At 59.0% G+C, this 23,435-nt stretch overlaps 1 protein-coding gene and 1 long non-coding RNA gene across 5 annotated transcripts in view; one reads left to right on the forward strand and one right to left on the reverse strand.

Moving 5' to 3' along the window:
* CHST3 (carbohydrate sulfotransferase 3) overlaps positions 1 to 5,578 on the forward strand; it is a 31,874-nt gene extending 26,296 nt beyond the window's left edge. For all 4 annotated transcript variants that reach the window (XM_051823795.3, XM_008269989.5, XM_008269990.5 and 1 more), the window contains exon 3: positions 645 to 5,578. In XM_051823795.3, coding sequence (XP_051679755.1) covers positions 645 to 1,902 — 1,258 coding nt within the window. In that variant the 3' untranslated portion in view covers positions 1,903 to 5,578. The remainder of the gene's footprint in view (positions 1 to 644) is intronic.
* LOC149122020 (uncharacterized) lies at positions 3,384 to 12,495 on the reverse strand. Its single transcript, XR_016220924.1, has 2 exons — positions 7,440 to 12,495; positions 3,384 to 6,381 (listed from the first exon to the last, which is right to left on the reverse strand). It is a non-coding gene; the product is annotated as an uncharacterized LOC149122020 (long non-coding RNA).
* Positions 12,496 to 23,435: the final 10,940 nt, after the last annotated feature.

The raw sequence follows: 23,435 nt of genomic DNA on the forward strand, positions 1-23,435 counted from the left end.
TTGGTGTCCAGTATTTGCTGCTGTGACTACGTTTTATTATCATTAATATTCTTCCTGACCTGCAGTGAGTCTCTGCATTAGTAATGCATCCCTCTATGAGTCTTGATGCGTGCCTGGGGTGAGCCCAAGAGAAGGCTGGGTAGACAGGGAGGCAGGGCTGCCATGTGGGACTGCCCAGGTTGTGTAGGGCTCGACTCCAGAAGGGTGTTCCCCCAGGAGGCTGCTCCGGGAGGGATGCCCCCGCCTCAGCCGCGTTCCCTGTGTGCAGAGGGCCTGGTTAGATTCCTTCTCCTCCCAGGCGCAAGCCCTGGAAGGAAGCGGTGGCCAGGATAGGCAGGTTGGGGACTGGGCTGTACAGCAGCCCCTGCCAGGTCCCTTAGCATACTGTTCCAGGTCACGCTTCCCAGCTCTGGCGCAGACTCTGCAGCTCCACAGCTGAAGAGCGAGGGACGAAGCTCTTCCACCTCAGGTGCCCCAGCCCCCTACCCTGCACTTCCCACGACCTGCCCCAGGCGAACCCCGCACACACACATCCTTACCCCAGAGCCCGCTTCTCAAGATGGGCGTGGGGTGGGGGAGAGGGCGTGGAAGACTGCTTGGCCTTGCCAATCACTCACCGCCTCGCCCCGCTCTGGTCTCAACAGGGTCTCGGACAAGCTGAAGCAGATCCCCCAGGCTCCGGCAGAGGCCAACAGCACCGATCCCGCGCTCGTCTTGGCGGAGAACGCGTCCCTCTTGTCCCTGAGCGAGCTGGACTCGGCCTTCTCGCAGCTGCGGGGCCGCCTGCGCAACCTCAGCCTGCAGCTGGGCGTGGAGCAGGCGGAGGAGGCGCCCCCGCCCCCGGCCGGCGCGGGGCCGCGGCGCCACGTGCTGCTCATGGCCACCACGCGCACGGGCTCCTCGTTCGTGGGCGAGTTCTTCAACCAGCAGGGCAACATCTTCTACCTCTTCGAGCCGCTGTGGCACATCGAGCGCACCGTGTCCTTCGAGCCGGGGGGCGCCAACGCGGCGGGCTCGGCGCTGGTGTACCGCGACGTGCTGCAGCAGCTCTTCCTGTGCGACCTGTACGTGCTGGAGCACTTCATCAGCCCGCTGCCCGAGGACCACCTGACGCAGTTCATGTTCCGCCGCGGCTCCAGCCGCTCGCTGTGCGAGGAGCCCGTGTGCACGCCGCTGGTCAAGAAGGTCTTCGAGAAGTACCATTGCAAGAACCGCCGCTGCGGCCCGCTCAACGTGACGCTGGCTGCCGAGGCCTGCCGCCGCAAGGAGCACATGGCGCTCAAGGCCGTGCGCATCCGCCAGCTCGAGTTCCTGCAGCCGCTGGCCGAGGACCCGCGCCTGGACCTGCGCGTCATCCAGCTGGTGCGCGACCCGCGCGCCGTGCTGGCCTCCCGCATGGTGGCCTTCGCCGGCAAGTACGAGCCCTGGAAGAAGTGGCTGGCCGCGGGCCAGGACCGGCTGGGCGAGGAGGAGGTGCAGCGGCTGCGGGGCAACTGCGAGAGCATCCGCCTGTCGGCCGAGCTGGGCCTGCAGCAGCCGGCGTGGCTGCGCGGCCGCTACATGCTGGTGCGCTACGAGGACGTGGCGCGCAGGCCCCTGGAGAAGGCGCGCGAGATGTACCGCTTCGCCGGCATCCCCCTGACCCCGCAGGTGGAGGACTGGATCCAGAAGAACACGCAGGCGGCCCGCGACGGCAGCGGCATCTACTCCACCCAGAAGAACTCCTCAGAGCAGTTTGACAAGTGGCGCTTCAGCATGCCCTTCAAGCTGGCGCAGGTGGTGCAGGCCGCCTGCGGCCCGGCCATGCGCCTCTTCGGCTACAAGCTAGCGCGCGATGCCGCCACCCTCACCAACCGCTCCGTCAGCCTGCTGGAGGAGCGGGGCACCTTCTGGGTCACGTAGGGGGCCCGGGGCACCCAGGACGGCCCCTCGTGATAAGGCCCGCCTGCCTTCCCCACACCCGGGCCGGCGGTGAGCCACAGCCCTGGCACGGGGCGCTGGGAGTGCTGCCGCCGCCACCGCCGCCGCCGTAGCAGTAGCGCCCCAACCCGCCCCCAGTCAGCTAGCTTCCCCGCCGCCGCCGCGGCCCTGGGGCTCTCGCTGAGAACGGACAGCGCCTGACCCCTAGGGGGACGCCACACTGGACCTCAGGGGCTGCGGCCCCCTGAGCAGGCCCTGGCAGGCCTGGGCCTGTTGCCAGCCTTCCTCCCTGTCTCCCACCCAAGAACAGGCCCGACACCCTGCTCCCACCGCGAGCCGGAGTCCAGCCATTTAACGACCAGAAGGGGCTTGGGTCCTGACCAGTCACGGCCAGCGGCCCTGCACCCCTCAGTGTTCCCCTTTGCATTTCTGGGTTGTGGCGAAGCCTGCGGTCTGGGCAGAACATTGCAGAGGGTGCCCGGAGTGGGGGTGGTAGTGGAGGCACATCGGGTGACCGGAACTGGATGCCTTAGTGAGCAGGAGAGCCCGCACTACTTCTGATGAATGTCAGCCCCACCCAGAGCTACGGAGCACGCGTGTGCCTGTAAAGACATGCATGCACACAGAAGCGTCACAAAAACGCAGAGCCGCACACATGCAAGGATATGCACACAAGCTGCCGCGTGGCTCTGTGTCCAGGCCTGCAGAGGAGCCTTGAGTGGCGCTTCGGGGTCACCTGGAGGAGCGGGGGAAGGAAACCTGCTCAAGGGCAGTGACACCCGACACTGCCCCCTGCAGCCAGATTTGGGGCTGAGTGGTAGGCTCGGAACTGCAGCACACACACACACACCCCGCTTGGATGGTGGGGCCATCTCCTGTGGCCCCCCCCCCAGGCCCTCATGTTGGCAGGCAGACTGTTCTGAACTGAGGTGGCCCGGCTGGCTCCCAGAGAGCATGTCTGTATTTGAAGGCTGCCTGGAGCCCAACCAGAAGCAGCTGTGGTCCCCGGAGGCAAGAGGCAGCCCACAAGTCTGGTCCTGTCCAGCCAGGCCTCCTGTGCGACAGAAACAAGAAGAAAGTTGGGGGGGGGGATGGGAAAAGGGGTGGAGTCACATCATTCACGCCTCTCCCTCCGCCTAGCGGTCACAGGTCAGCCACAGGTGGCCATGGTTGTAATTAGTGTCCCTAGGACTCTTCTTTAGGTCTCTAGGGAAAGTATTGCTCAACTTGGGACAGGCTGAGTTTTATTGGGGTTTTTAGGTTATTTATGGCTTGGTGTCTTTTTGCTCTGGGGCTGTGACTCTGCAGCAGAACCGCTACCCCGAGGGCTTGGAGGAGGCGGGGGGGGGGGGACCAGCAGGGAGGAGGAGGCGCCCAGGTGCACCAGCTGCGTGTCCAGAAGCAACAGAGATTGGCCGCCCCCTGCCTCCAGAGAGAGGCAGGAGGGAAGATCACCCCTCTATGGGGGGGGCACAGGCCTTGGGACCAAGCAGTGAGTGTCCCCAAAGTGGAAGTCTGGCCCCACACCCTCCCCAAACCCAGGAGAAGAACCTGGGAGCTGCCAGGGATCAGGACGGGCCACCCAGCTCTGGTTCTGACTTCTGGGCAGCCTCTGTGTCACACGCGGCCCACGGTGCAGCCAGAGGGCTGGGGTTTGGTGTAACAGGGACACCGGGGAAGTCCAGCGCCTTGGCTGTGGGGGAGGAGAGAGTGTCCTGGCAGGAAGCTGCAGTTTGGAAAGACGAGGGTGACACAGGGGACCCCTGTGACCAGCCGCTGGCCTCTGGCACAGGACCTTACTCAAGCCGCCTCGCTCCAGGTCTGGCAGGGCAAGCTTGGGCTGTGCTGGCAGCTGGCCTAGGTTGAGATCTAACTTGGCACACCAGCTCAGAGACCTTGACCGCGGGGCCTGGATGTCTGGGGCAGGCCTGCAAGTGCAGACCGTCCTCCCTGAACCCCCACCTGCTGCCTCCCTCTGTGTGGGGCTGGGGGAGAAGCCACCCACATCCGGGGCTCTTGTTTGCTGCCTGCCTCTGGGGCCATGGCCTCCGAGCCTCAGCTCTCAGCGGCTTCTACCCTTGGGACTTCTCAGGACATTGACAATGTGTACACTGCGAGTGGACTTTATTTATTTATTTGGTGAAAAGAAGAGACAGAAAATACCTTATTATTTGCAGGGACCCAAAGCTGTACCCAGATCAAGAAGCAGCAGAAAGGAACCATTCCCACAGGAGATGACTGGGGATGCTGCCGGCCCCAGGCCCCTCCGCCGCTGACTCGAAGAGGCACCGGGGAGCCTGCCCTCTGCATTAGCTTTGCCCAGGGGCCTGAGGCAGGCGCAGCTCAAGCAGCTGGGGTGAACCCATCCCCTGGGGCTCAGCCTGGCTCCTGGCTTCCCGCTGGGTAGAACTGGTTGTAGGCTTGCGTTTGGGGCTCTCCGTCTAAAGTTGGGAGGGAGAAAGCGGTCCAGCCAGTGCAGTGGGGCCACTGCTGACCAAACCCCACGGAGCAGGGGGTGCCCAGGGAGCCCTCCCGGTGTCATCTTGCCCCATCATCTGTGCAGCCGTGGAGGGAGCTCTGGCAGGAGATTGCGGGGACCCTGAGCCTGGGAGATGGACTCTTGGCCTCAGTGGCGGAGAGTAGACAGACGCACCAGCTGTCTGATCCCAACGCTGACAGCCCCTGCCAGCGCTGGGTGATCCCTCCCACTCCAGGGCCTACTGTAACTGACTACAGCGCCTGGTCCGTGATGGGCCCTGGATCTGGAAGACAGGAGCTGAGGACTGGATCGCTGGGTCCCCAGGGCAGTCTCCTCCCACACCATCCCCAGAGTGAAGGGAGTCCCTGGGATGGAGGAGAGGGAGGGACAGGCGCCTGCACAAACCACACGCAAGAGCGACGGGCAACATCGGAGGCCTGGGGTAGGGGAGCCGGGCACTCGCGGGGAGTCCTGGTTTGAGGTTCTACCAGGTGCCAGGGAGAAGGCCCAGGGGGTCCTGCATGAGCCACAGTTCCCAAAATAGCAGAAGCTGCTCTTTACCTCAAAAGCAAGAAGATGCCTTAAGAGCATCTAGGTCCTTCAGTCCCGTGTCCTGTGACCGTTTGACCATATATGGGGGATGAATTCACTGTGCGCTTCCAAGGATACAGACAGACATGGTGCTATCTGCACAGCTCTTGCTCACTGGTGGCCCAGGTACTTTATTTGGGGGAAAGGATGACCCATGTCACCTGCTTCCTCTACCACCAGCCTGGCACTGGGCACCGCCTGCAGTCTCCAGCTCATCTCTGTATTCCAGGCCGCGCTATCCTGTTGCCAGGGCCATGGTGCGTGGCCACAAAGCACGAGGAAGGCCCTGGCGTGGCGTACGTGGGTGTGGCATGTGCATGTGTGTCCTCGCGTGTGCTCGGGTAGCGTGCAGCTCACTCTGCTCGCCCTCTGGTGCTGCCTGCATTGCTCCCAGCCCCCTCGCCATCATGGTCCCAGATGTCCCTGCTGTGGCCACAACCTGCCACCTCCTGGAAGGGCGGGGCTTGCCCCTTGGGGGCTGCCGGCCGCTGGCGGTCAGGGTCTGCTTTGCCGAATAGAATGTGAACCCAAGGCCTGATGCCTTACTTGACTTATTTAATTAAACACAGAAAGATGCAATGAGCAGAACCTGCGATGTGTCTCAGCCTCTTGCTTCCGGTTGCTCTCAGCAGCAAGTGGGTCATAAATATTAACCGACAAAGAATCCACTGCAGTGGGAGAGAGGCGACATCCATCATGCAGCTGGGCGGGGAGAGGCCCCATGCGTCCCGCGGGGTGACAGGCACGGAATGTGTGTGTAACGCAGGCGCCCAGTGAGTGAATTTGATGGTCCCGGGATGGCACAGCTGGGGGTACTGCGTGGAGGGGCCAGATGCAAAGATGAGGTACGGGAGCGAGACACAGCCGTGTGTCACAGCCCAAAGGCCGGAGCGAGCCCCAGCTCGGCGCCCGGCCATGTGACCTTGAACAAATCACCTCTCTTATCCGGGCCCTGCTTTGCTCTTGGAATGAAGGCTGTAAGTGGTTTCTTCCAGAAAAACTCCTTCCAGGACTCAAAAGTGAGCTCAAAGGGCAGGTGGCGCGCTCGTGCCCAGAGCCACTGCACGGGGTCTGCTTCACGTGTTGAGGTGGCACTCACGACGTCATTCAGGCAGCCGGCCTCTCGCCTCGTGGCCGAGATGTCTGAGTGCCTGTCCAGCTTCCTGTCAAAGAGCAGCGATGATGCTTCAATAATCTCATTCCTGGACTGAGTTCCCAGCTTCATTCCCTGCCTGGAGCTTCATCCGGGTCTCCCACGTGGGTGCAGGGACCCAAGCACTTGGGCCATCTTCTACTGCTTTCCCAGGTGCATCAGCAGGGAGCTGGCTTGGAAGTGGAGCAGCCAGGACTTGAACTGGCGCCCGTATGGGATGCCAGTGCCGGGCCTTCAACTAAGAAATGTAAAGCAGTTATTTCAAATTGCGGTGTCACATCGGCAGGAAGCTGGGGTCGGGAGCCGGTGTGGTATGGGATCATCCCATCAGTATGGGGTGCGGGTGTCTTAACTGCAGGGCTAACGACCTGCCCTGGATGGAATGCTTCTGTCTTGAAAACCATTTCATCTCCAGTCTCTGGCATCCTAGGGCCAGCAGACCGAAGCATGCGCTCACTCACTAGGCTGGGTGAACAGGCTGGGGAGAAAGCTAACAGCCCCATCCCACTTCGGCCCCAGGCCTGCGTCACTCACTGTGGGTCAGAGGTCATGCGGGAGCCTTGGTCTCCTCTACTCAACCCACACTTGGGGAGACCCCCGCAGAGAGCAGGGGCTCTGGAGAACAAGGCAGGCATGAACACCACGGGGATGAACACCACAGGGTGCTGTTTACCAGGGAGACTGGATGTGAGAAGGTTCTGAAAGGAGCCACTGCTGAAACAGCTGGGCCGAAGCCCCCCACCCCCACCCCAGACCCCGTCAACAGGCTCCCTGGAGGTGTGAGCCTCCCGTACCCTGCTGCTGCCCCGGCTCTACCGCAGGAGCGACAGGGACAAAGCAAGGGGGAAGGGAGGAAGGAAGAAGGCGGCAGTTAGGACGAGGGGGTGCCTTTTCATGCAGGTGCAGGGGAGGAAGACGCCAAGGCTGAGGAGAGCACCTGTGAGCACAGCCACAGCCGCGGTGCCCAAGAACGGAGGGGCTCTGGGTCAGCCCAAGTCCTCGCGCACAGTCCTGCACGCCGCTGGCCAGGAGCAAATCCGCCCTGTGCGTGTGTGGCCCACGCAGTGTCTGTTTTTGTTCCCAACAGTTGGCAGTAGAAGCCAACACTTTGGAAAACGAAGAAGCTTTGTATGGGAACCAGATTTGAGACCACTTGAAAATCAGGTGCATCCATTTGTCTCCAGAAGCCGATGCTGATGGGGGGGGGGGGTTTGGAGAATAAGTGGTTTACTGGGGAGCTGTAGGTGGCCCAGCCGGGGGTGGGGAGGAGGAGAGGGAGACTGGCAGTGGCGGTACCTGGCTAAGCCAGCGGCAGCCCTGGGAGGCGGGAGCAGAGTCAGCCAGCAGTGGCAAGAAGCCTGTGCCTCGGGCTAAGGCGAGGGAGCCTGTGGAGCCCGCCCCCCACCCACCTGTGGCTACAGGCTGCCCCAGCGAGCACGATTCCCCAGCTGGCCCCAGAAGCCAAGAGGAAGGTGGCTGCAAGTTTCCAGGGCAAGTGGAAGGAGGGGCATGAGGATGGGGAGCGAGCCTGATGGCCTGCGCCCGCTGGGGTGATCTGGGTCCCTGGCACTTCTTCCCACATGAGCAGCGAGCTGCAGCCGGGAAAAGGCAGCGGCCCTTCTAAGAGGGGCAACCCCCCCAGTCTCTCCCCCCCCCCCCCCAGACTGAGGCAGCAAGCTCATTACCACCATCACAGCCCCAACACTGATGTCTGGTTTCCAACAACAAGTCCGTGTCTGCCCAAAGACAGCTGTGGCAGCCCCGCGCTCCCTGGACAGCCCCGCCCCTGCAGGCACTGGAGCTTCCGGTGCCCAGCTTCAAGTCCCGGGGCCACGCTGAGGTCCTGGCTGGCTTTCCCAACAACGCCCACCTGGGCTTCTTAACACTTTGCCCTCAGGAACCCGGCCACGCGCGGGTGTGCGTGGTCAGAACGCCACGGGACTCGGCCAGCCAGCACCGGCTCCCGCTGCCGCCACCTGAGCTGCGGGCCAGAACGGAGCATTCCTGGGGTGCAGGCTCCTTTAGCGTGTGGGTCTTGCTGCTTGGGAGACTGAGAGCCAGCGCGGCCCTGGCACCTGCTCCACCCTAGCCGCAAACCCGTGGAGAGCACTGGCTTTTATAACAAGCCAGCTCCCTCCACCCTCTCTTGCCCATCAGCCCAGGAGTGAATCCACCTGCCCCAGCCATCCTCGGCCCGAGGGCCCGCCTCTCCAACGCTATTAACATACGATGTGGGCGGGGCGATGCCAAGCTGGAGCATCAGAGACAGGGTCGTCACCTGGGGAGTGGGCGTGGCCAGGCATGCTCCAGTCTCTACCAGAGATGTGCTCACCTGTGGGGCTCACGGGCGCCGCGGCCCACCCTTGCTGGGGTCAGCACGGCACTGCCCGCTGCCTCGTCCTCTCCTCACCAGGAGAGCCACACAGAGAGACCCAGGAGACCGTGTGCAAAGGCCTAAGACCGCATTGGCCGTGGGGAGTTTGGGGACCAAGAAGCAGTTTGCTGTGGCTGAGGTGGGGATGAAACAGGAAGGTGGGGATGAGAGCTGGGGCCTGGATGCGCTACGGTCTGGGAGGTGTGCCAAGAAGACCCCGGGCCGGCTCCCCCCCGAGAGCTGCAGGAAACCCTGAGCAGCAGAGGGTGTAGTCCAGTCAGCGGCACCCCACTTCACAGATGGACAGAGTGAGGCTCAGAGGGCTGGGATGACCACAGAGGGGGCTGTCAGTCCCTGCCTGTCATCTTCACAGACTGCAGTTCCCAAACCCTCAGCCACGCCTTTGCCCTCCCTCCCCCACATCTGTCCCTGGGGATCCCACAGGCATCATGACCTAAAAGTCCCTAAAATGCGTGTGTTGAAACCTAATCACCAAGGGGACAGAACTAAGCACCCAGAGGGGGGCTTTTAGGATGTGATTAGGGCAAAAGGGTGGGAGCACTCGGCCTTACAGAGGGCGGGGGGCCCTGGTGCAGGATGCAGGAGCACACGCCGTCTTGGAAGCAGAGCATGGCCTGCAGCGGACACCGACCCTGCAGCACCCTCACCTTGGGCTTGCCAGCCTCCAGAGAGGTGAGAAACGCATCCCAAAGACACGGTCTGAGCACCCTGAAGCTCAAGGCCAGGACCAAAGGCGTCCCTCTGGGGTCATCCGGGCCAAGCCCAGCGCCTCTCCCACGGGCCAGCTTCTCCAAGTCCCACGTGGGCCTTGGCTGTGTGCCCTTGGGCCAGCGCCTTACCCTCTCTGAGCTTGGTGCAGCTCGTGTGGAGTGGGGATGCCAGCAGGAAGGGCAGGTGACGTGTGCAGCATGCCCGGCTGGCCATGAGCCTGGAGCCAGCAGTGGCCATGGTTACTGGAAGGCGGTCAGGGCCTTCGCCCCGGGCTCACCTTCCTGGGAGCTCTTCAGCTAACTGTGCGATCAACAGCGTGAAGTCGAGAGTGGAGGCCCGAGGAGAGCTTAGAACAGAACCCAGGCCAGACGGAACAAGTCCCTGGGTTCTGCCCCAGCAGGCACGCTGCCCCCTGCAGGCAGGCGCGGAGCAGCAGCGCTGGGCTCCAGGGCCGGACCCCGGAGCCCCCTGGGGCGAGTCCCGAGCCCTTCCCCCATCCTCTGGAAAGTACTTGTCCATGTACTCCAGGCTCCCCTGAAGTGGTGCTGACTTAGCCGAGCTGTTTCCCTTCCAGGCAACAGTGGCCTCTGCTTTCTCACCGTCCTCACCAGTGGAGACGGGGACACTTGGGAACCGTGGGGAGGCTGCCTTCGATCGCTTCACTGAGGACACAGCCCGGTGGGTGGGGCTTCTCCCCCGGCCCCAGGGGCATCTGGCTGCCTTCACATTGGCCTACAGCCCAGGGCTCCCCAACACCTCCTGTCCACGCTTGGCAGGGGAGTAGTGAGAAGAAGGTGTCACCGTTGGCCTGTGGCCCAGGATCCCAGGAGCCTGCTAAGCAGGAAGGCTCCTGACATGTGTCCTCTGGGTGCCTGCTTTTGTGGGTGCTGCCGCCCCAGTCCTGACCTCAGCACTCACACCTCTGCCACCATGCCTGACCCAGCAGGAGCGGTGAGTGACTGAGGAATGAATGAATGAATGAATGAGCAAATGGTGTCGAGGACAAGAAGCACCCGGAACGAGCACTTTCCCTCTGTGGCACTGTGGTGGCAAAGTACCCATCCCACGAAGTACGCCACCTGTTCCACCGGTGACACTTCACCACCATCTCCTTCCAGACCCCAGCAGCTCCCTAGAGGCAGGCCTCGTGCCCCCTTCCAGACGCCAGTCCATCCACGGGCACGTGGACATGGACTGCTCCGTCTTTGGGCAACACTGCCACTTTACAAGCATTTCCTGAGCGGCTGCTTATCTGCTACGCAGCCACTCCCAGCTGGGCGGACCTTATGTCCCCATCTCACAGATAGAGAAACTGAGGCTCACAGAGGCTTAAGGAACATGCCGAGACAGAAAGCAGCAGAAGCGGGGCTGGTGCTGTGGCATAGCAGGTGCGGCACCAGCATCCCATGTGGGAGCCAGTCAAAGCCCAGGAGCTCCACTTCTGATGTGGCTCCCTGCTAATGTACCCGGGAAAGTGGCAGAAGATAGTCCAAGTGACTGGGCCCCTGCACCCATGTGGGAGACCCAGAAAAAGCTCCTGACTTTCGCTTTGGATCGGCCCAGCTCTGGCCACATTTGGGGAGTGATCCAGCAGATGGAAGATCTCTCTCTATGTCTCCCTGTCTATGTAATTCTGCCTTCCAAATAAATAAACAAACCTTAAGAAAAAAAAAAAGGCAGCAGAAGCAGTCCAGTGCAACAAATACAACTGTGTGCCTGCTGTATACCAGGTGTGCAGAATAAAGACCAACCCCAGCTCCTGAAGCCCTCAGGGTCGATGTGTCAGCTCCTGAAGCCCTCAGGGTCGACGTGGGAACGGACCTTTTGTGTCAGATTATCCAAGGAGACATGGCATGGCGCACTCTCACACTTTCTGTTCAAGAGTCATCAGTGGTTTCCACGTGACTTAAGTTCCCAATCCAGGAACACCCCCAGCACCCCCGTCGCACCTGTGCCTGTCTCTCTCGCCTGTCACTGATGCCACCGTCCCGTGAGGCTGGAGCCTCGACGGCGCAAGTGCAGCGCACCTGCTCTCGTGCCCTTGGCCCTGCAAAGTCGGGCAGCCGGACCTGCAGCACCGCCCCCCGCCGGGAGGCTTATCAGTCCCCTCAAGAGGCCCAGGGACCCCTGCAGCGCATTTCCTTTCGCGCGTGGGAGCAGTGAAGCACCCGCATGGCTGGGGCAGGATTTACGTGCGACTGGGCATCTTTGCAAACGTCAGCTTCTGCGTGGCGCGGAAGCTGAGCGTGTGAGATCTGCGGCCGGCTCTGCCCACTTCCTCGCTGCGAGACCTTGCACAGAGGGCTCGACCCGTCTATGCCGCAGCTTCCCCATCCCTAAGGTGGAACTGTCTGTTAGGCTTCCAGCCCTGTGAAATGGGCTCTGGGTTCTCACCCATTTTACAGATGGGAAAACCAAGGCTTGGGGGCTGGCGTGACAGTGGGCCCAGGCTGTAGGCCCAGGGCTTTCTGCCGCTCAGCTGACTGAGAACACCTGTGCCTCCTGTGTCTCCTGTGGAGACAGGAATGTGCTAGGGCCTCGGGCCCTGCCCCTCTCCTTGGTGACAGATGTCTAAGAAGCACTACTTTGCCAGCCTGGTCCCCCGGGCCTGGGCAGTCTCGGCAGGTGCCGTGTGCCTCTGTGACCGTTGCTCGCCAGCACCTCGCTGGCCCCGCCCCAGGAAGAGGCAGTGGCTCTCCCTCTTTAGAGCCTGGCTTCTGAGGCTCCACTGCAGAGCCAGGGCAGGGAAGCGGAGCACGATGCCTCCTTTCCCTGCCCGCTGGGAGCGGAAGCCAGCACTCACCTGGCGGGAGGCTTTCCCAGGGCAGTGTGGGGAGAGGGAGCAGACACCCGCATGGGTTCCTCTGTACCCTGTCATCCGATACATCTCCCAGTGACAGGGACTTACCCTAGAGACGGAACTGTGGCTGGAGGCTGGTTCACAGTCGTTAGACATTAAGTGTTGGTCACAACAGTGGAAAACTGGAAAGCCACCGAGGTCCTGAGTGCCGGGGACCGGCTAAGGAAGTCACAGCTACGCGTAGGCGGAGTCTGCGTAGCTGTCAAAATGATCTCGCAGAAGGCTTTTATGACAGTCAGGGATGGTTAGGATGTGCGAGTATTGGGTGACGAAAGCAGCCCATGAGACCACGCACACCGGATGACCCTGTCTTTGTAAGATGATGTACTGTCTATGGAGGGAAATGCCTGCAAATGTCTAACCCAAACTGGTGACAATAAACTATGCATAGCCTATGGTTTTGGCTTTCTTGATCCGAATGCCTACCAATTTCCTTCTTAGAAACGTGTTGATTTGAGAGGCAGAGACACAGAGCTCCCATCCACCAATTCAAAATGCCCACAGTGGCCGGGGCTGGGTCACGGCTGTAGCCGGGAGCAGGGAACACAATCCGGGTCTCCCAGGTGGGTGGCAGGGACCCCGTGACCTGAGCCATCAACACTACTCCCAGAGTCTGCATTAGGAAACTGGAGACGGGAGCGAACCGCGGTCACCTGGGTGGAGGCTGAACACCCGCTCCTTAACAACGCGGACTTTCTGTGATTGCAGTGTAGAGAACGCAGCTGCTAAAGTCAGCCTGCCCAGGTTCAAACCCCCAGGGAGCCGAGGCCTCTCTGGGTTTCCATCTTCAAGTACGGAATGGGGATGGGGGTCAGGCTCCCACTGCAAGGGTCGGGCAGTGGTGAGCGCAGTGTACCAGGGCCCTCTGTCACTGCCGGCATCACGCTGGCACTTGGGAGGAGGAAAGCCTGCGCCTTTGCCCACGCCCTCCACCCCGCCTGCCCTGCTCCGAAACAAGGCGCCTGCTCTCCCCGCGAGGTGCGCAGCCCCCGCCGCTGTGCAGACCTCCGCGCCTGTTCCACAGCGACGGCCTGGAAGACACAGCCCAGCAAGCGCCCGTCTGCTGGCCCCGGAGCGAGACGCGGAAGTTTACAAAAACGCATAACCAAATGTTTGATTTGGGCAGAGGCGCCCCAGGAGCACCAAAGGACAGAGGGGCTTTGCAGTGAGGCCCGGGGGCGGGGGTGTGCCGCTTGCCACGGGCCTGTCTTCCCACTTGGTTTCTTCACTCCGGCCTCACCACTTCATCTGCGGCGGGACATCTGGCCCCAATATGGGGCTGATTTCAATAAAACCAAGACATCCCCTTTAGCCCTGTGGACTTGGAAGAAGCCAAGGAGAAATCCTGCGAGGAGGCCAGCAGGAACCCTGAGAGGCAAGGAGGGAGACAGCAAAGAGGAGGGAGTTGGCGACCAAGCGAGCGCTAGGACCTGCGGGGGTGGGGAGGGCGGGGTTGAGGGCTGCCCCTGGGTTCCTCTCTCTCCTGTCGCCCCTCTCCAGGCAGGAGCTGGCTGACATGGGTCCCAGGTTTCTCCAGATGTGGGAGAAGACGCGCTGAAGTTGGCCCCTACACGCACGCATGCGCACAAACCCCTGCCCCTCCTCATCCCGCAAAGGGAGAGCAGAGCAGCTATGGAGGGTGCACCGGCCTCCATCCGCCAGCTCCTTCCCAGGGGGGAGCTGCAGCCCCTCTGCCTGCAGACACCCATGCAGGTGTTACGGGTTGTTTTTTTTTTTTTTTTTAAGATGATTGACTTTCATCTATTTGAAAGGCTGAGTGACACAGACAAAAGGAGAGACAGAGAGGGAGAGAGAGGGAGGGGGTAGAGAGAGTGAGGAGAGAGAGAGATCTTCCATCTGCTAGTTTACTCCCCAAATGCTTGCAACAGCCAGGGCTGGGCCAGACCAAACCCAGGAGCCTGGAACTTCATCCAGGTCTCCCACGTGGGTGCAGGGGCCAAAGCACTTGGGTCATCTTCCACTTCTTTTCCCCAGGTCATCAGCAGGGAGCTGGATTGGAAGTGGCGCAGCCAGGACATGAACAGGCGCCCATATAGGAGGCTGAAGTACCGGCTACTCCACAGTGCCGCCCCCTGCCCCCACCCCCCACCTCCCGCTCAAACGCAGGTGTTAAACTCTGGGGACAGAGGAACTGTCACTGGTGAGCGCATCAGGAAAGGGACAGGAACGGCGGGCTGCACATGAGAGAACGAAGAGAGGGAGAAGGAAGCTGTGGTTCCTAGAAAGTCCCACTCCGCCCACTCCACAACGATTTCATTTCTGCAGAATGAGAAAGTCATTCTTCCAGGACCAGGATGGTGAAGAGGGTGCCAAGACCCAAGAGAAGGGCTTCACGTTTGCAGGCCGTGAACTTGGCTCCGGTGGGGCCCCCTGGCCATGGCGCAGGGACCCTGCTGGCCGCCCCCACACGTGGCACAGCTGGTGTGGAGGCCCAATAGGGCGGGGCTGCCACATCTGTTCCCGGCGTGGGCAGGAAGAGGCACTGTGACAATGGCTTGGTCTTGCTCTCACTTGGGCACGGGGAAGACGCTGAGAGAAGGCGGCCAGCTGGCCTGGCAGGGAGCAGAGACCAGCTCTCCTGGGCTGCGCCCGGGCCTCTGAGGGCAGAGATCCATGGCTGTGGACCAGGGTACCACATGCAGACAGCACTTGCCCCCTCACTGTTCATTAAAAAAAGCAAAAGCAGCAAGAAGAACACCCTAAATTCACACAGGGTCCTCAAAAAAATACGTCTCCAGCACTTAAAAAAATTTATTTTTACTTAAGAGGCAGAGAGACAGAGATCTTCCATCTGCTGGTTCCTTCCCCAATTGCCCACGACAACTGGGACCAAGCCAGGTAAAAGCCAGGAGTCGGGGCCTCATTCCAGGTCTCCCATGCGGGACACAGGCCCCCAAATACTTGAGCCATCCCCTGCATCCTCATGGGCACGGTGACGCTGTGGGCGTCAACGCACACGGCCAGCTGTCGGTTCAGTCCTCCCTAGATGCCAGCTGCTCTCACCACCGCCTTGCCTCGCCCCTGTTCTCTTGTCACCTCAGAGAGCGGGCCGGGCTGCTCTGCGGCTGTGCAGGGGCTGTCTCCCGGCGCCCGCTCTCTCCTGGGCCTCAGCCAGCTCCTGGCTCTTGGTGTGCGCGCCCCCCACTGTCTTCACGCCTAACCTCCTCTCCCTCTTCCCGTCGTCCTGCGGGGCCCTGCCCAGCCCCTTACACATCCCGCAGAGGTCCCTGTGTCTTGCCTGCCTTGTGACGACCACCAAGAAAGCTGCTCTTGCCTGGACACATGGAGCCCTTGGCCTGGGAGGGGCTGGCCCTTGGCCTGCATGGACATAAATCACAAGGATGTCAAGGTGGACGCTGCCTCCCTCTGCAGCCCGGCCGCCAGCCCCCACCGTGGGAAGACTTAGGAAACAAAGCACACAAGCTTCCCACAGTGACCCACTGCCCCCCCCCATCCCCCGCTGCAGCCGCATCCGAGCTGATGCCGGGGCGCGTCTCCTGGCTTCCTTCCCTCAGCTTAGTATAGAAATAAGGAGCTGGGAAGCAAGCTGCAAAGAAGCAGACACTGTTTTCTGCTTTGCAAGACGACAGAAAAGGCGTCTGGTCTGAGAGCGGAGTCAGGGTGCCCCACGTGGAACACTGCTTTCAGGAAGTGCACCAGGCTTCTAAGGCCTCACTCTTTTCCTGTGGGGTCCTCCCATGGGGGCGCCTATGGGACAGGGTTTCACAGAAGGTCTGCTCATTGGCTTAGGGCCTGTGGAGACAGTGGGGTTCTCTTGGAGACATCCCGAGTCACCTCGGGGGGCTCAGCTCCCCTCCTCTGCCAGTTCTGGGTGGAAGACTGCAACTAGCTTGAGGCTGTGGTCCAAAGCCAGAACAAGATGTTAACAGTGGGGAGAGGTGAGGAGCAGCCTTGGAGCAAACCTCCCAGCCTGCACGCACCAGACGTTCTGCTGAAGCCTAAGCAAAAGGCCTCAGAAGGGAAGGGCTGGAGACGCTGGCCAAGGCCTGCTCAGAGCAGCCTCCAAGGAGACAGCCAGGCCAGCCCTGTGACCAGGCAGCCAAGCACATGCTGCCCAGGCCAGCACCTACAAGCCGTCTCTTGTCGGGAAGACAGAGCAACCGGCTCAGAGAAGACAAGCCTCCTGCCTAATCACACAGCCGTTTGACAGCTGATGTGTGCTGATCCTTACCGCGTGCCAGGCCCCACTCTAGTTGCCTACACAGCTACGTAGAGGCCCATCAAGTCCTCCCAACAATCCTGGAGGCACTGGGCAGGTCATGCTGCAGTAACACACACTCCCCAGTCTCAGGGCCTAACACGACGCGGGCTGACCTCTCACCTACAAAAAGGCAGCTGTGGGTGCACCAGCCCTGGGCCCTGCAAGGCAACCTCCCTTCCCGCGGTGAGCCATCAGCCCCGCAGATCTGACCTGGGGCTCAGCCCGCAGGCCTTCGGCCGGCCCTAGTCTTACATGGCGCCTGCCTGGCTGCAGGAGGCAGGGGAGTGTGGGGGAGCAGGTGGGACGTTGTGGGTCCAGCTATCTCTGCGGCAGGCGAGTCCTATTATTATCTCCATGTTACAGACAAGAAAATCGAGACAGACAGGCGTTATGAGAGACTGTCATAACCAAGTGTCACACACCAGGTAGCTTACACGGCTGAGGGCCATTGTTGGGGTGAGACCCCGGCGTCAGTGGGACTGGTCCCAGGCCTGCCTCCTGCTCCCGGGGTTTGCTGGTGTGGCTGGGGCTCCTCGCTTGTGCAGGCTGTCAGCTGCCACAGCCCCACTCCTACTGGACTGGGGCCCACCAGGCCAGGATGACCTTATCTGAACCACATGTGCAAGTGGCCCCTCTTCCACAAAGTCACATCCGGGGCACTTAAATACGGAGGGGGTGGGGAGAAGGAGACAGAGATCGGCCCTCAGCAGGTGTGATCGAGGTCATGCCAAGCCAACAGGCAGGACAATGCCCGGCAGCCTGAGTAGACTCAGGCAGCTGCCTGAGCCGGTGGCTGGCCTGCAGGGGTCGGGGCAGGGTCCCCGAGAGACCTGGAGCCTGGTGGCGACGGAAAACCAACCATGTTCTAACTGCCGGCTCTGCTCCTGGTGCTGTCTGTGCTCTGTGAACACAAAGCCCACTTCAGTCTTCAAAGAAGATGTTGAAAACCTCAAACCTCGGGGAAACAGCCCCTCTGCCTCCCCTCTCTCCTGCCGGCCTCCCAGAGACTGGTGGCGCCTGCGCAGGCGCCCCTCGCCACAGTCCCCCATGGCCTGGGCCCCCAGGAAGGCGGCTCAGCCCTTCCCATCCCTGCCGGCTGCGGTGACAGTGACGGAGCGAGTGGCCCCTCAGCAAAGCTCCAGCTGGAAGGTGTGACCACTGCCCGACTCCACCTCCATCCCATAACAGCCGGAAGCGGGGAAGGGTGCGTGTGCGTGCGTGCACACGTGTGCAGATGTGTGCCTAGGCATGGCTGTCCCCCAGGCCCTGCCCTGGACTTTCCCCAACCTCTCCGCACACGGATCCCACTTTGACTTCGTTTTTTAAGGGTTTACTTATTTATTTGAAAAGCAGAGTAACAGAGAGAGGCAGTCAGATCTGCTGGTTCACTCCCCAGTTGGCAACACTGGCCAGGAGGGTTTCCCACGTGGGTGTAACCGGCTGCTTTCCCAGGCGCATTAGCAGGAAGCTGGATGGCAAGTGGAGCAGCCGGGACTCGAACTAGCACTCACATGGGATGCAGGTGTCAACAGGTGGCGGCACCAGCCCCACCTTTCAGCAGGATGGTGAGGGGCATGTGCTGCAACACGTGAATTTAGCAAGAACTCAAACATGCAGACCACAGCACCAGCAAAGCTTATGATGGTCAGCAGCACTAGGGTGTCAGCTCTCATAAGCCACAGCCAGGCCCCTCTCTGCTCAGCAACCTGTCTGATGGGCACCAAACAGGAGCCTCACGATGCCCACCCTGGGGCCTGTGCAGTGGCACAGCAGGTTAAGCCACTGCCTGAAACATCAGCATCCTCTGTGGGCACTGGTTCAAGTCCCAGCTGCCCTACTTCCCATGCAGCTCCCTGCTAATGAGCTTGGAAAAGCAGCAGAGGATGGCCCAAGTCCCTGGGCCCCAGCACCCATGTGAGAGACCTGAATGAGGCTGCTGGCTCCCAGCTGTCACAGCCATTGAGGAGGGAACCAGCAGGTGGAAGATCGCTCTCTTCTCCCTCTCCCTCTGTCACTCTGCCTTTCAAATAAAAAATTAAATCTTTTTTTAAAAAAAAGCCTACATCAAACCTGTGAGCAGGAGGCAGAGGGCACAGGCCAGCCTCCCTCTCACCACTGGCCTAGAAACCGACATTTCAGTCCAATGAAGAAGTACGATGCCAAGAAAATGGACAAGCTGAACACTAAGGAATTTCGGAGCAAAAAGTGGCACGACAGGTTAAGCTGCTGCCTGGGACACCCGCACCCCACATCAGAGTGCCTGATTTGAGTCCCAGCTGCTCTGCTTCCAATCCCGCTTCCTGCCACCTCGCTTGACATGGCAGTGGATGGGGGCTCAAGGGCTTGGACCTCTGCCACCCATGTGGGAGACCCTGATGGAGCCACAGGCCTCAGCATGAGCCAGCCCTGGCCATTGTGGGCATTTGAGGAGTGAACCAGTGGATGCAAGACCTCTCTTTCTCTCTTTCTCTCCCCCCCGCCCTGTCTCTGCCACTCTGCCTTCCAAATCAATAAATAAATCTTTAAAACAAAAGAAAATAAAATAATTCACTACAGATGAATCTGAAAAAAAAAGGCTTTAATTTTTTTTTTAATTTTTTTTTTTATTTTTATTTTTTGACAGGCAGAGTGGACAGTGAGAGAGACAGAGAGAAAGGTCTTCCTTTGCTGTTGGTTCACCCTCCAATGGCCGCTGCGGCCGGCGCGCTGCGGCCGGTGCACCGCGCTGATCCGATGGCAGGAGCCAGGAGCCAGGTGCTTTTCCTGGTCTCCCATGGGGTGAAAAAAAGGCTTTAAAAGAAGTTTATTCTTCTTGGAGATGAATGTAGGAATCAGTCTCTTAAAGAAAATCGGCGATTACGAAGTCTGTGTAGGAAGAAATGAAGCAAGAGTGGATAGAAGAATTGTTTGGTATCTCTGAAGTGCAGGGTAGATCCGTGGACTTAACAGAATGGGTAGAGTCTTCTGGAACACAGCTGTTTAGCTCTGCAGAACGTATTCTGAGCGGAACAAAGAGACGATATAAAAATCACTGATGTGGCCGGCGCCGCAGCTCACTAGGCTAATCCTCCGCCTTGCGGCGCTGGCACACCAGGTTCTAGTCCCGGTCGGGGCGCCGGATTCTGTCCCGGTTGCCCCTCTTCCAGGCCAGCTCTCTGCTGTGGCCAGGGAGTACAGTGGAGGATGGCCCAAGTGCTTGGGCCCTGCACCCCATGGGAGACCAGGAGAAGTACCTGGCTCCTGCCTTCAGATCAGCGCGGTGCGCCAGCCCCAGCACACCGGCCGCGGTGGCCATTGGAGGGTGAACCAACGGAAAAGGAAGACCTTTCTCTCTGTCTGTCTCACTGTCCACTCTGCCTGTCAAAAAAAAAAAATCACTGATATAACTGCGTAACACTCTATCACATGTGAGCTTGGCAAGTCTGCAGAACACAAGGGCAACCTCCCAAAAATCAATTCCACTTCCACTCACAATGAATATGTATAAATCTAAATGAAAAACCCAGTACCGGGCTGGTGTTGTGGTGCAGCAGGTTAAGCCTCTGCCTGTGCTGCCGGCATCCCATATGAGTGCCAGTTCGAGTCCTAGCTGCTCCACTTCGGATCTAGTTCCCTGCTAGTGCACCTGGGAAGGCAGAAGATGGCCCAGGTACGGGGATCCCTGCTACCCACATGGGAGACCTGGATGGAGTTCCTGGCTCCTGGCTTCCGCCTGGCCCAACCCCAGCTGTTGAGGCCATTTGGGGAGGGAACCCGCAGATGGAAGACCTCTCTCTCTCTCTGTATCTCTGCCTTTCAACTAAATAAATACATCTTAAAAACAAACAAATAAGTAAAGGTGGTGTTGTGCATGGCTTTGTGAGAGGGTGGCTTTAAGTGTAAGGTTTTCCCACAGGACACAGCCTGCCCGGGTGGTTACAGGTTATCTTGCGTGGTTGCTTCAGGGCAGGGACTGTTCCTTTGAGAGAAACAAGTTATAGCTATCAGTCTGCTCGTCCGGCAGTACCCGGCATATTTCTGGCTCCTGTACTCTGCTTGCTGGATAATGGCCAAGGCCACCGAAATGGAGTTTCTGCCTTTAGAAGCCCCCCATTGCAACTTGGGGCCGTCTTCTCTGGACCTGCTCTATGAGAGGGCAGTTGCCAGCCCTAATACAGACTCCTGATTTGACCTCAGAAGTCTCGCTGTGTCTTTAGTCTGTGCCCCCACAATAGCATGAGCAGTGGGGTAGATCAGTGTACAAACCAGAAGCCTCAAGAACAGATGTGCCTGACATGCCAGAGCAGCTCTGTGCAGGGGAGACGCCCTTTCCAACCAGGGGCTGGGACAACCCAGCTCTACAGAGTAAGACTCGAACCTCAACCTCCTCATCACCTGGTCACCTTCCACTGCAGAGAGCTCGGCGTGGTCACAGGCTGCCGAGTAAATGCAACCCTCCAGAACCTCGAGAAAACCTTAAGAACCTAAGGGTAACCAAAGTGTTCTTCTTTTTTTTTTTTTTTTTTTTTTTTTTTTTTTTTTTTTTTTTTTACAGGCAGCGTGGACAGTGAGAGAGAGAGAGACAGAGAGAAAGGTCTTCCTTCCTTTACCGTTGGTTCACCCTCCAATGGCTGCCGCGGCTGGCGCACTGCGGCCGGCGTACCGCGCTGATCTAAAGGCAGGAGCCAGGTGCTTCTCCTGGTCTCCCATGGGGTGCAGGGCCCAAGCACTTGGGCCATCCTCCACTGCACTCCCTGGCCACAGCAGAGAGCTGTCCTGGAAGAGGGGCAACCAGGACAGAATCCGGCGCCCCGACCGGGACTAGAACCCGGTGTGCCGGCGCCGCAAGGCGGAGGATTAATTAGCCTATTGAGGCACGGCGCCAGCAAACAAAGTGTTCTTAAACTTGACACTGCGAGCGCAAGCCATGAAAGAAAACACTGACACATTAAACCTCAGAGAGATTAAACCGAAACACATCATTTGGATCTGGATTTGTGTAAGTGGTAAACACAACAGGAGACAATGGAGAAATTATAGCATTGATTCGATAGGTGGTGACATTAAATGATTAAAGTCACATTTTTACGTGTGACATTGTTGCTGTGACCTCTTTATGATCCTGTCCAAGGGTACTGATCCTTTAGACATCCTTACTAAGATATTTGTCAATGAAAAGATGCAAAGTCTGGGATTTGCCTCTGACTTGGTGGATGAGAAAGGGATACGGGGAACTGGACCGGGGGGGGGGGGGGCGGGAAGTATCACCACGTTCCTGAACCTGTACATAGGAAATACATGAAATGTTTATACCTTAAATAAAACTTAAAAGAAATTAGACTGGTCATGCATTGGCAATTTTTGAATCCAGGTAACAAACAGAAGGCAGTTCTTCAAATTATTCCATATACATTATTAATTTTCCATAATACAAAGTTAAAATGGGGGCTGACACTGTGGTGCAGTGAGTTAAAGCCCTGGTCTGAAGCGCCAGCATCCCATATGGGCACTGGTTTGAGACCCGGCTGCTCCACTCCCAATCCAATTCTCTGCTATGACCTGGGAAAGCAGCAGAAGATGGCCCAAGTCCTTGGGCCCCTGCACCCACATGGGAGACCCGGAAGAAGCTCCTGGCTCCTGGCTTCAGATTGGTGCAGCTCAGACCGTTGTGGCCATCTGGGAGTGAACCAACAAATGAAAGATCTCTCTCTCTCTGTCTCTACCTCTCTCTAACTCTTTCAAATAAATAAATCTTTTTTTAAAAAGTTAAAATGAAATTCAAAATATTCTATCAGATTAATGTGGCAATACTCTTTCCCCTTACTTTCCTTGCAATACAGTATTTGATTTTTTTTAAGATTTATTTTATTTATTTATTGGAAAGGCAGAGTACAGAGAAAGAGGGAGAGTCAGAGAAATCTTCCATCTGTTGCTTTACTCTCCAGATGGCTGCAACAGCTCAGGCTGAGCCAGGAGCCAGGAACCTCATCCAGGCCTCCCCCGTGGACGCAGGGGCCCAAGTACTTAGGCCATCTTCCGCTGCTTTCCCAGATGCATCAGCTGGGCGCTCCATCGGAAGTGGAGCAGCTGGGACTTGAACCTGCTCTCCAATGTGGAATGCCAGCGTCACAATTGGTGGCTTAACCTGCTGTGCACCCAGGCCCCAGGATCTATTTTTTGTGGGCTCCCCACCCCCACAGAGAGCCCCAGCCTCAGGCCCTGTCCCCACAGGTGCTTCTCCCTAACCTCCCCCCAACTTCAAATGAGACCTCACCTGGGCTTTGACTAAAAACAAGCAAATAAACCCAAAACTAAAAAGCACAGCTGTTGGGCTTGGTGCTGTGGTGTAGCAGGTAAAGCCGCCACCTGCAGTGCCGGCATCCCAAATGGGTGCTGGTTCAAGTCCCGGCTGCTCCACTTCTGATCCAGTTCTCTCCTATGGCCTGGGAAAGACAGTGGAGGATGGCCCACGTGCTTGGGCCCCTGCACCCATGTGGGAGATCCAGAAGAAGTTCCTGGCTTCTGGCTCCAGATTGGCATAGCCCCAGCCATTTCGGCCATTGGGGGAATGAACCAGCAGATGGAAGATCTCTCTCTCTCTCTCTCTCTCTCTCTCTCTCTGCCTCTGCCTCTCTGTAACTCTAACTTTCAAATAAATAATCTTAAAAAAAAAAAAAAAAACTTTGGTATGTTGTGCTTGAAGCTCTGTCCTCTGACATTGAACAGTAAAGGATAACAACGGCTGTCACTGGTTGTGCCTGGCTGGAAGGTAACAGCGGTCACAGCGCCCCCGGGAGCGATGTACAGATGGGGACACTGAGTCAAGGAGCAGGCAAGCACTGCACTTACCCAAGGTCACACGGTTCAGGGTAAGAGTGTACAAAGGCCCCACGCCCCACGCCCTGTCTGCTGAGGCTCCGTGTCCCCGCAGGCGCTGGGCTGCCCACTCCTGCCTGGACGCCACGGCTCTCAGGGGCGCACAGAGCCCTCCAGTTGGCCACAGGTGGCAGAATCTGGGCAAACGCCACACCTGGCCTGGGAAAGCCTGGCGAGCCTGTGTTTACCCCGCAGCTGCCACGTGCACAAAGGCTCCTTGTTCAGTCC

Source organism: Oryctolagus cuniculus, chromosome 15 (genome assembly GCF_051225735.1).
Source record: "Oryctolagus cuniculus isolate XC-2025 breed Fujian yellow rabbit chromosome 15, ASM5122573v1, whole genome shotgun sequence".
NCBI lineage: Eukaryota > Metazoa > Chordata > Mammalia > Lagomorpha > Leporidae > Oryctolagus > Oryctolagus cuniculus.